This window comes from Dendrobates tinctorius, unplaced genomic scaffold, assembly GCF_039654945.1.
Source record: "Dendrobates tinctorius isolate UK_male_01 unplaced genomic scaffold, ASM3965494v1 ptg000107l, whole genome shotgun sequence".
In the NCBI taxonomy this organism is placed as follows: domain Eukaryota; kingdom Metazoa; phylum Chordata; class Amphibia; order Anura; family Dendrobatidae; genus Dendrobates; species Dendrobates tinctorius.
The window spans coordinates 32,779,792-32,792,639 of NW_027361775.1; the positions used below are offsets into that span (position 1 = coordinate 32,779,792).

Here is a 12,848-nt window from a genome sequence, read left to right on the forward strand (position 1 = left end):
TCCTGTCCTGTCTAGTTAGTGTGGGCCACATAGTTTGCTCAGTCTATTTTCCTACCTGCGTTTGTGTGGATAGGATCAGGGGTCTGAAGTCTGCTTAGTTACCAACCTCTCTGGTTTTCTGTGGATTTGCTTGGTCTTGCTTTCCTCCTCGGTGACCCAATCATAACAGCTCCCTATTTCTCCAGAATGTCTCCATTGCCCCATATACCCTATTGCCCCATAATGTCCCCCATAGTGCTCCTCATTGACCCATAATGTTGCAAATTGCCCCATAATGTTCCCTGTAGTGCCCCCATTGCCTGATAATGGTCCCCATTGCTCCATAATGTCACTCTTTGCTTCATAATATCCCTAATTGCTCCATAAGGTTCCCTATTGCCTCATAAGGTCCCCTATAATGGCCTACAGTGTTCCCCATTGCTCTATATTGTCCTTCATTGCACCATAATGTTCCTCATTTCCTCATAATGTTCCCCATAATGGCTCCCATTGCTCCAATATGGACCCCTGAAAGTAACACCAAGTACCAAACAAAAATTTCATCTTCGGCTCCTGGAGCACTTACTAGTGCCTGCCGCGTCCTCTGCACCTCTGTGCCAGCAGCAGTGTGATGATGTCAGTGGCGTGCTGACCTCATCAAGCTGCTGCACGTCGCGGCTAGGACAGACAAGCGCTGCTCTACCCTAGTCCTGATGCCGCAGTTTTCAAATGTATTTGTGGGCTTTGCGGGCCACAAAACATACTTTGGTGGGCTGTATGTGGCCCACAGGCAGTAAGTTGTGCAGGCCTGTCTTAGAGGGTGATGCATTAAGATGTTTATGCAAGAATTATGGCATAAAACACCTTTATAAGTTGTAGTATTTTTGGACAACTAGGAAGTTGTGCAAAAATATTGTACCTCTGACATTTATATCTCATTCCCCACCAGCTACGCCAGTGTGGGTGTTGCATGGGCAGGGCATAGGTAGGACGGGGCTTAGCTTTACCAGCCCATTAAATTCATGATTAATTACGCCGCTTTAGTAAGTTACTAAAGTTACTCCAGTTAACTCCAGTTGCAGCCAAATACAAAGTCAAAGTTCCTTACACTTGCCAGTCCTACTCTAACATGAAAACCTCAAAAAGCGGAAAAAATCCTCCAAAAAATTCAAATACAAACCAGACAGGCCTAAATGCACCTGCACTAACACAGGGTGCAGCGGACCCAAGTAAAATGGCAGCTGCACAGGTGCATAAATACCAAATGAAACAGCCAGCCTACAATCAGGGATTGGCCGTGTGGTACACCAGTGCACCAGTAAGTTCCTTACACTTGCCAGTCCTACTCTAACATGCACTGAGCAGCCCCCCTATATGGTGTTACTAAGAGGTTGTGAACCAGAAGCCCTGCATTCCCTGTGTGAACACTGCCACATGCGGATTATTTCTTCTGCACTGGTGTGCCACACGGCCAATCCCTGATTGTAGGCTGGCTGTTTCATTTGGTAATTATGCACCTGTGCAGCTGCCATTTTACTTGGGTCCGCTGCACCCTGTATTAGTGCAGATGCATTTAGGCCTGTCTGGTTTGTATCTGAATTTTTTGGAGAAATACAAAGTCAAAAGACTGGAGAATGTTTCTGCCAGTAGTACACCACAGTTAACCTTGGCACTTATTCATTAAGCAGTGTGCAACAGCTAATGAATTAGGCATATTGTTAAGACTAGCGTGCACAATGCCAGTCTTAATGACTCAGCCACATAGTCTTCTTACATTTATTTTCATCTTTTTTTTATTTAATTCCCATTACAGAATGAAAAAAGGGAAGCTTTGACCACCAATGTCTGGGTAGAAATGGTAAGTATGTAATATAATGATGCATTGTAAAAAGATTTATCCTTTGTACCTTTTTGACAAATCTATTCGTGGTTGTTAGTCATTGACTACAGTGACTTGTTATCCACTTTCATGTACTGGGATGTTGAATACTAACTGTGTGTTCACATTAACCTTTATAACCATATATTATCCTTCACGTATGATCCTAATGATCTTCCATTTTACTTTTTTTTAGCAATGGATAGATTATCGTCTGAGCTGGAAGCCTGAAGAACATAGTGGCATTGAAATTACACGTATTCCCTCCACCATGGTGTGGCTTCCAGATATTGGCCTGGAAAACAAGTTAGTAACATCCAAGATCAATCGGAAGCATAAAAACTGATGTGGATTGCTTTTCTGGATGTTTTAATTGATCCTTTTCATTCATCATAGCACAGTAACCATTATGATTTAGAGTATAGTTAATGAACTTTAACACACAAAATGTTAGAAACACATTCTTTATAGATTTGCAACTCCTATAGCAGGGATAGTGGACTAATTAATTTTAGGGAGTTATTGAAATGACCTGAAACAATGGGAAACTTTAAAGCCAGGTTATAAGTAGAGCTAGTCAGGTACACCTAATCATAACCTGTAGTGTTAGGATTTAACCTTAGTCTACCTGGTTTTGCTATATACCACCCCCCTCTGCCCAAAGCCAGGGCTGGGCACCATCTGCCAACACACAGAGTTTACAGAGCTTTAAATTGACCTTAAAATGAGGGTCATGCTTGATGACACAAGGGTATTCTAGTAACTCCAAGAACCTATCCTTATTTTTGGGTACCGATTTTCAGCTGTTCTAATTTTGGGAAGGCGGCAACGTTTCTGCCACTTTGACACCTGCAATGTTGACTTCTGACCAGGCCAACAAGCAAGGGGTTTTGAGTATGCCCCTATCCTTTGAGAGTTTTAATATGTTGCCATAATATATAGGAAAGGGCTTCCTTTTCATTGGTAAGTGTACTTTATAGTTGACCTCACCTTTTCCAGTATCCTATAAGGTCCCTGCCACTGGGTAAAAGGTTTAAATTGTCTTACATGTTCCAACCAATTATACCCTCTGTATTTTTCCTCTTGGGCCTTGAGGAGGCATTCTTTTACCTATCCCTTCACCTTAGTCCCACAATCATTAGGTCTGGTCAATTTTTGGGAAATGACAATTAGCTCCTGACTCTGGGGGAACACCATTTAACACACTTGTATTTTCTAGAGTACCTTCTACTGTTGGGTCCTAGAGACTGATTCTCAGATTATATGAGAATAAACATTATTTTTAGGAGTATATTGGGGAATGGCACACAGTTGACATTATTACTTTTTGAGGGAATACTCAGTGGGCATCATTGTGTTTTAACGGTGGAGCATTAATAAATTCTATAGGGGCATTATTTATTTTAAATGGGCACTCAGGTTCTGAAAACCTATGCTACGCCACTGAAGCCTCTGCAAAGAAACCATGATGCAATATGGGACTGCAGTAAAGAGCAATGGAGGGCTCAAGACATCAGTGATGCTGTTTATTCTCTCTGTAACAATCAGCATTGAGAAATACCATCAGCTAGAATTTATCTATGATTGACACTGTTTTGGGACAGTTTTGTTCAGGAACTGTTGACTGTAGGTCTGCTTAGGAGCCCTGAGTAAATATTTTTCTCTAACGATCTAAGTGGTAAGGTTTCACCTTGTGGAGCGTGACTGTAACGACCAACGTGTGACTGGACACAGCGCCTCCAGCAAGGAGAATTTATGGCACACGTAACCCTGGATACACCGCCTCCAGCCAGGCGAATTTAAATAATAATGGGACGTGCAGCCGGATACACCGCCTCCAGCTGGTGAATTTAAGAAGTACACGTAAAACTGGATACCCCGCCTCCAGCTGGCGAATTGAAATAAAAAGGTAAACACCAGGGAACAATTACAGTGGTGGGCCCTGCACTAGGGAATGGGGACGCGGAGACCTCCTGCACTCCACTGAGCCAGTGACCCTGCACTCCTCAACAGTCCCTATGCCGGTTCCGCACCGGGCGCCGATCGGGAACCTAGAAACCCTGACTCGCCCTGCACCTAGTCCCTCACTAGGGAATTGGTCGGTGCGGAAACTAATCCCACCACTGTACTAGAACACACATAAGGAAAGTCACAAACAGGGATAAAGAACACTTAGCGCTCTCTGTGCTAATGCTCCAGCACAGAGTCCAGCAACCGAATGGAGCCTTCCACCTGAATAGCTGCCACCAAGTTCTGACAGAGCAGCAAGGAAATCCCTTCTGTGACTCCTTCCACAACAGTGTAAAGAACTCTCTCCAGCTCCTTCCTCCACCAAGGTTGGTTGCAAAAGAACAACTATCACCAACACTAATTGCAACACCTGACACTCTTTTATAGCAGAGCCAGAGCAATCACACCTGCTTTATTAATCATGTGCACTTTAACTAAAGTGTAATACCACTAACCACCACCGGGGTAACTTAGACCAAACGACAACACGTGTAATGACCCTAATGGCCACCGGGGGCAAAAACTCCCGTTGGCACACAGCCAAGGAAAAAAGTTCACTATATACATTAACTCTGTCAGATCAAACTCAGATCATGACAGTGACAAGCTGGATCTGGTATGCCAATACGAGGAGACTTAAATGCCTTGCATTCTCCTCTGGGAAATTAAATATGCAAATTGTCTCTTCAGAGAGGAAGAGTACATGAACTCTAGTGCCACCTATTGAAAGTAGTAATCCTTGAAGTCAACATCGACCCTTTAACGAGTCTTGCAATTAGGATAAAAACCAAACCAGAATCCCAATTTGCTGACATGGTGTTTTGGGGTATTGCCCCTCATCAGTGCAAAGTATGAGATCTAATTTAGCTAGGTAATAGGTTAAGACTGGGATCTAAAGAGTAAGGTTTCTCCTTGTAGAGAGTGACAAGCCAGGTTTGGCATGCCAGTATGAGGAGACTTAAACACCATGCGTACTCCTCCCTGTCTCAACCTCTCACCTAGCCAAATCAGATCTCATACTTTGCACTGACGAGGGGTAATATTCCGAAACACCGTGTAAGCAAAAAGGTTCTGGTTTGACTTTTATCCTAAGTCAAATGTTTGTTAAAGGGTCAATATTGACTTGTAGGATTGCTGCTTCTAATAGGTGGCACTAGAATTCAAGTCTTCCTCTCTGAAGAGACAATTTGAATATTTATCTTTCTCTAAGATAGTCTTTACTCACATCTGCAAGTGTACAGTGAATCTCTAATCAAAGTGCAAAAGATGAAAACCGATAAATACCGTATATAAAAAAATGTATGGTTGGAGATTTGCAGAATTAACTTGATTAACAGTAACTTCTTTTACATTTTTAGTGTAGATGGCATCTTTAACATTGCCCTATATACCAACACTTTGGTTTCTTATGATGGTTCCATGTACTGGCTGCCTCCTGCTATCTATCAAAGCAGTTGTCCTGTTGTTGTCACATATTTCCCCTTTGATTGGCAAAACTGCTCCATGGTGTTTCAGTAAGTATATGGATATCTAACTCTAATATCAATTTTTAAAAATGCTGTTGAATTTATGAAATTGTAGATTTACACAGTGTGAGGGTAAAGTATATTTTATCATTTTATATACGAAACCTATAGTATGAGACAAAAACTATCATTTAAATAAACTAATAAGGTGCTTAGTGTCCTCCATAATGCATACAGTAGTTACCAACATCCATGCTCGAATCTAAGGGTTACATTTGCACCACCCAATTTTGTGGCTATAAACCACTGTATAGACCACTGGTTGGTGGTCATTTAATAGCTTGTTTAAAAGGGCACACCACACTTTAGATGCAAACTGTCATAGATAATTTTTTTCTGCATAGAGTGCCATTGTTCTTGTTTAGACAGGATAATGTGCTGCCGAGAACTATCATGTCTTGTGCAGCACAAAAGATCATGTCAAATGACGATCAAGTGCATTTTGGGGGATGTGCAGCTGATTTAGACTACACAATTATTCTGAAGCATGTGTTCCTAGGAACGTTTGTTCACTATAATCTTCCAGTGTAATTGGACCTTTAGGTCCTCACCTAGAACCCCTAATTTGCGGGTGTAGTTTGCATAAACCCAGACATTTTTTGGATCTGAGATGTTATTAAATTTTTATAATAAACTATATTATAGGACATGAGTATGGAGAAGAATGTGACATCATTACTCCCCAATATATGTAATTGTATGCCATAAGATATTCCACTTGATAAATATTACTCTTTACCCAGGTCGCAGACATACAACGCAAATGAGATTGAATTGCTCCTAACAGTGACAAAAGGGGAGACCATAGAATGGATTGAAATAGACCCACAAGCATTTACAGGTACAAAGAAATTTGGGTAATGAGGATGATTGAATATATGATCGACTCCAATGGTTTCCTCCTTCTAGGGATTATTACTATCAGAGGTTCCCTTTTATAAGAATTGATGAGTGGTTGAGCAGCTTTGTGTATCTGGTCAGAGTTTCCTGTCTATGTGGCCTGTCTGGGATGTTGTTCAATCTGTACAGAACTTGTAGCGATTACATTGAATTTCAGTAATAATGAACTGCTGCGATTGATAGAAAAACTTTGATCCCTTAGACTTCTTAAATTTTGCTTCTTGTATAAATTTTGCTGAAATTCCTATCTTTAGAAAATGGGGAATGGGCAATAAAACATATGCCAGCCAAGAAGATCATAGACCATCGGCATACCCCAGATGACATCAATTACCAGGCGATCGTCTTCTATCTCATCATTCAGAGGAAGCCCCTCTTCTATATCATCAACATAATAGTCCCCTGTGTTCTCATTTCATTCGTTAGTGTTCTGGTTTACTTCCTCCCGGCCAAAGGTATCAGTCAATTTATTCTACTATCATGAGCAGTGTGACTATTTTAATTTAAGTTGTTTTTTTTAAACTTGTACTAGAGTTATATGAGACGTATAGCCAAAAAAAAAAAGAAAAAACAAGTTAACTAATGAAATATAAAAAAAGCGAAAGAATTGTGACTGCTTATAAGGGAAAAGAAAATTAAAATCAAAGAACAAACAACTTAATTATCTCCCATGTAATAACTTTTTTATTTTTTAGCGGGAGGTCAGAAATGTACAGTATCCATTAATATCTTACTGGCTCAGACCGTATTTCTCTTCCTGATAGCCAAAAAAATTCCAGAAACCTCCACAGCCGTGCCACTTATAGTAAAGTAAGTGTAACTCCTTGTACAGTATGTTTTATTTAAGTATATTTAGATGAAGTAGTCATTAGTGTAGTAGTACCATTAGACAAATTTCTCCTCTAACTACCAAATTATTCCTCCTTCTGTTAACATGTACATGTAGCCTTGAGTACTTGTGTAAATAGGCAAATGGTTATTTTGCTTTCGTTTTTTGATACTTTTTTAATTTATTTTACATATATTCATAGATTTCCATCCTCTTCACCATTTGAGTTGAATGTACCTTCAGATTATAAGATTGTACCCCAAATTAACAAAAGTGCATATTGGTGTGGATACATTTATTGTTTATCCTAAATCTTAAAAGCAGGAATCCAATTTCTAGAACTTTGAGAGAACAGGGTCTATATTTTTTATCTATATATGAAAATTTTGAAATATTTAATTATGAGTATTCCAAAGGTTCCCACACTGACCACTAAAGCACAAATAAGAAGCTAACATTTCCTATTTTTTGCAGCTTGCTTGTCAGCTTTGCTATTTAGACTGGGGTAGATGAGCAGAGTCATCTCTTTGTACATAAGTATGACAGCAACACTACGTATTGAGCTTCCCTGACACTCCCTGGTCTCGATGTGAAGAGTGTAGTCTACAACTTCTTGAATTTTTAAATAATTTATTACATTTCTCTGCCATTGATCCCAATTACCAATTATTTTCAACTGCCATAAAGCACACATTCAGCTGTACTGTCTATACAATCAATACAGAAAGAAAGTGTGTGTCTTCAAATTGACTGCTCCCAGTAAATATATGAAAATAAAAAACAATAGCTACAATGGTTAAAAGAATACTAAACACATTATTTCTCTTCTACACACGTATCATCTAATTAATGAAACTAAAATTAGGTTAAAACATTCATGGTTAAAGTTTATGTGGAATATTATGATGCAAATCTTTAGGTTTTAAAACATTTATATCCAATGATAACTACTGCTTAGTAAGTGTAATTTCTCTCTTTTCTAGGTATATAACATTTCTTATAGTGGTCACTATCACCATCGTACTTAATGCTGTTGTTGTTTTGAATATTTCTCTCCGCACCCCAAACACTCATAAGATGTCAAGCGGTGTAAGAGAGGTATGAGGCGGCACTTCTGCTATTACTAGGGTGCATGATATTCTGTTCTAGAAGTAGCTTCATGATCAAAAATAGTTGATACAGTGCAGAGTACGTGAGCGCTTTAGACTAGAGATGAGCGACTTTGCCTTTTTTCGGGTCGAGTCGGGTTTCACGAAACCCGACTTTCGCAAAAGTCGGGTCTAACGAAATCAGCCGATTATTGTGAAAAGTCGAAGTCCGACTGAAACACGAAACCCAATGTAAGTCAATGGGGAAGAAAAGTCGGCAGTGAGTGGAGGACAGGAAACACACCTACAGTGCCCATTTTAATGCCAAAAACATCAATTCTTGTTACTGAAGCTTGTCAACCTTAATTTACTTTATAATAATAGTTAAGCATTGAAAACTGGGGGTTATTTGGCTAAAGTTGTCGGGGGGGTAGTGCTGGCTCCAGATTTTCGTGGGCCCAGGGCCAAAGAGTGTCACTGGGCTCCTTTAACACATGACACAATTCATGATCCTTTGATACGGCAGAGAAATAACTGTACAGTACAATGAAAAATACTTCAATTCTTACATCACATGACTGATATCCATTTTAAATTCTCCAATAGCTCCAAAAACAGACAGTATATTCCTCCATACAGTATTATGGCCACTGCATAGTGCGCCATACAGAGTAATGAGGCCCATATATTTCTCCATACAGAATCATTGGTCCCATATAATATTCCATACAGTATATGATGAGCTCCACATAATGTTACAGTATATGTTGCTCACCATGGATGAAGCTCCAGTGTCTTATGAGCCCAAATAATGATCCATATATAATGGGCCCCATTTCTAATGCTCCAGTGTATAATGGGCCCTGTAAATGCTGCTCCAGTGACTGATGTCCACCTTTGGAATGCTCCAGTGTATGGTGGGCCCCAGATATCATTCTCCAGAGTATCGTGCTCCCCAAAAATTGCTCCCAACCTTTAAAACAAATAAGTCTCCTCGCTAGGGAACCCCTGTACTCTGGACTCCTCGTCGTCCCCATCTTCCATCTCTCTGCACTTGGACTGTTTAGGCAGAGGGCGTACAGACGTGATGTCATCGCGTTAGTGATGGGGATCAAGGATTACAATTCTTCCCCGCGAACAAGCATTTCCCAGTAAGTGCAGGTCAACCGTAATTCCTGGATTAGGCCTAAACGGCATTCCAGAAAGAATGTGAAAAAATTAAGTGTTCAAACCACAGGTGCTGTAGCTTGCTTAACAGCTGGGCTCCTCTGTTGAGTAGCACACAGTTCTTACATAAACAGGCGGCATAGCTTGGTTCATGGGTGGCCAACTCTGCTGAGTAGCATACACAGTTGCTAGGCCCAAAGTATTAAGTGGTGTAAATGCAGTCAAAAACTGGTTCATTCATAAACAGGCGGCATAGCTCGGTTCACGGGTGGGCTCCTCTTCTGAGTAGCAGACACAGTTACTAGGCCCAAAAGGATTTTCAGGACAATATGCGGTAAAAAATTATTAGAAACACACACGGTGTAGCTCCTTCACAGGAGTACTACACCGCTGGCTACCAGACACCGCTACTATGCCCTAAAACTGTCTATTATCATTAAAAACCATTATTAATGTGAAAAAAAGATACGCTTTTGTTTAACGAAACGTTTTCGAACGGAAACTCGAACAGCCGATTTTAATCAAAGTGTTGTAGTTCAACGAACGGATCTAACACCTCCCAAAACAGGTAGAATTTGAATTTGGCCAACAGTTCCACTCAAACACCACTCATCTGTAATCAGGAGGCAGACTCAGACGGTCTCAGGCACAGTATGGATTCGACAAGATTGCAGAAAGTTGAGAAAGGGTACAGTATCACCGGATAACAGGTATATATAGCATAGTTTAAACATTTAAAATCTCCGTGTTTATTTCCGGAGTACAGCAAAGACACTCACAGCCTCAGTATGGATTAGACAACAATCTAAAAAGTATAAAAAAGGAAATGTTTTAGAAGTGTACACCAGTATACACTGTTGGGGTATTTTTAAATCTTCATATATATTTCTGTCTCGGTAAGAGATGTTGGAGAGATTTGAGTAATCCATCAAATCTCTCCTACTGTGAGGGGATGGCTCTTGAGGGGCTTGAAAAGAATGCGAAACTAATCATCAAGGCCTCAGATAAGGGCGGCAATCTGGTGCTCATGGACCATGAAAAATACGGGGCAATGTGTTATGCGCTTTTGAATCATGAGGACACATATGAGGTCTTGCGGGATAATCCAACATCTGTGTATAAGAATGAATTATTATCTATTTTGAATGAGGCAAAGGAGAACAGGGTGATTTCAGATGAGTTTCGTTTTTTATTCCTGACTGCTCCTGTGATAGCAACCTTCTATGCATTACCGAAGGTGCATAAGGGGCTTGAACCATTGAAGGGTCGCCCCATTGTCTCTGGTATAGATTCATTGACCCAGAATAGTGGGGTTTATCTGGATAAGGTCTTGAGACCATTTGTTACTGCATTGCTGTCCCATGTGCGTGACACATCGCATCTGTTGAATTTGCTTGAGGTTGTTACTCTGGAGGGGAATACCCTGCTGGCATCCATTGATGTGGAGGCCTTGTATAGTTGCATCCCACATGAGTGGGGGTTGGTGGCAGTGACCCATTATTTACGAACAAGAGCAGTTGAATGTCAAACACATAACCTTTTTGTTAAAAAATTGTTGAGCTTCGTCCTCACCAGAAATTACTTCCTCTTTGACTCTAAGTACTTCCACCAGCTCAGGGGGACTGCGATGGGGAGCCCCTGTGCCCCCACTTATGCAAATATTTTCCTGGGCTGGTGGGAGGAAACTCATATTTTTGGGGAGGAAGAAGAGTGGTGGATTCCGTTTATCAACCTCTGGGCCAGATATATCGATGACATTCTGATATTTTGGTCTGGCTCAGAGGTGGATTTCCTCCGTTTTATTGAATGTATTAAAAAGAACGTGATGGGATTGAGATTTACATCAGAGTGTCATACTGCAAGTATCAATTTTCTTGATTTGACGATCTCCAAGAAGGCTGATGGAAGGATCAGCACATGTACCTATAGGAAACCTACTGCAACTAATAGTTTGCTAAGATGGACGAGCCATCACCCTGGACCCCTGAGGAGGGGGATACCTAAGGGGCAGTTCATTAGGATCTGGAGGAACTGCTCTGATTTGAATGTCTATAGGAAGCAGGCTAATGATCTGTACAACAGAGGCTACCCCTCATGCACCCTGGATGGACCAAAACATGAAGCCTTGACAGCAGATAGGTCTTCTCTCCTCCTTCCAAAAAAGGAGAATACATCTAATAATACTGTTGTTAGGCTTATTGGCACTTATGATGGCCAATCAGACAGGGTGTATCAGGTTTTAAAAAAACATTGGGGTATCTTGCTAGCTGACCCCAATTTGAGGGGGATTATATCGTCCAAACCCACCGTTACTTACAGAAAAGGGAGATCTATAGGGGATCGGCTTGTGCACAGCCTCTATCAGAGACCAAGGGGGGTGGGTACATGGCTTGATAGAAAGCCTTTAGGCTTCTTTAAATGTGGAGATTGTACCAGATGTAAATATATGTTGCAATGTAAATCCTTTACGAGCTCACACAATGGTAAAACCTTTTATATTAGGGATTTCGGAAACTGTAGATCGACAGGCCTGGTCTATAAGGCTACATGTACCTGCCCTTTGGACTATGTGGGAAAAGCTACCAGGGAATTGAGGGTGAGAGTGGGTGAACATCTGGGGGATATCAGGAACAAACGTGATAACCCTGTCGCCAGACACATTAATGCGGTGCATCAGGGCCGGTTGAGCGACATCACCTTCAATATGATTGAGCTGGTTAAACCAAGAACAAGGGGAGGAAATATGAATAATTTGATTCTGAGACGGGAATGTGAGTGGATGTTTAGATTACAATCCGTCTCTCCGGATGGGATGAATGAGTACATGTCATACGCCTGTTTTATATAATTTCCTGGTTGGTGGAGTGTGTTTCCCTGGTGGGTGGTGGGGGTTTTTATATGTCTGGCATATTGGAGGATGCCTGTATGGCATAGTCCACATTGTTTGGCGGAATGGATTTATTAGACACTAATTTATATAATCTGTCATAATCTGACATGTGGGCCAATGTTCCAGGTGTCAATGCTGCACTGCGAGTGCTGGGTGGAGGAGCACTTTCTGGCAAATCCACATCCCTCCAGTCACGGCACAAACCCTGTACCAGACCTTGCCACGCCAACATTTTCTCTTGCCCCACGAGAAGCATCCTCCTCCCCTAAATAATCATCCCCATCATCATCCTCTTCCTCTTCTTCCTCCACCTCGTCCAGGAGAGGTCCCGGAGCAGACAATGGCTGACTGTCATCAAGGCTTCCCTCCTCCTCTTCCTCATTCTCCTCGGCTGAAGACGCCTGCTCCTTAATGTGCATCAAAGTGTGCATGAGCAGACGCATAAGTGGGATGCTCATGATTATGATGGCGTCGTCTGCGCTTACCAGTCATGTGCATTCCTCAAAACACTGAAGGACTTTACAGAGGTCTTTCAGCTTCGACCACTGCACACCCGACAACTCCATGTCTGCCCTCAAAG

The 12,848-nt window shown here is 41.3% G+C and overlaps 1 protein-coding gene across 1 annotated transcript in view; it reads left to right on the top strand.

Moving 5' to 3' along the window:
- Nucleotides 1-1,792: 1,792 nt before the first annotated feature.
- CHRNG (cholinergic receptor nicotinic gamma subunit) overlaps nucleotides 1,793-12,848 on the top strand; it is a 28,700-nt gene continuing 17,644 nt past the window's right edge. The window contains exons 1-7 of the mRNA XM_073589339.1: nucleotides 1,793-1,837; nucleotides 2,055-2,164; nucleotides 5,227-5,382; nucleotides 6,138-6,235; nucleotides 6,549-6,749; nucleotides 6,990-7,104; nucleotides 8,107-8,221. Of these exons, the coding sequence (XP_073445440.1) occupies nucleotides 1,835-1,837; nucleotides 2,055-2,164; nucleotides 5,227-5,382; nucleotides 6,138-6,235; nucleotides 6,549-6,749; nucleotides 6,990-7,104; nucleotides 8,107-8,221 (798 nt within the window). The 5' untranslated portion in view covers nucleotides 1,793-1,834. The remainder of the gene's footprint in view (nucleotides 1,838-2,054; nucleotides 2,165-5,226; nucleotides 5,383-6,137; nucleotides 6,236-6,548; nucleotides 6,750-6,989; nucleotides 7,105-8,106; nucleotides 8,222-12,848) is intronic.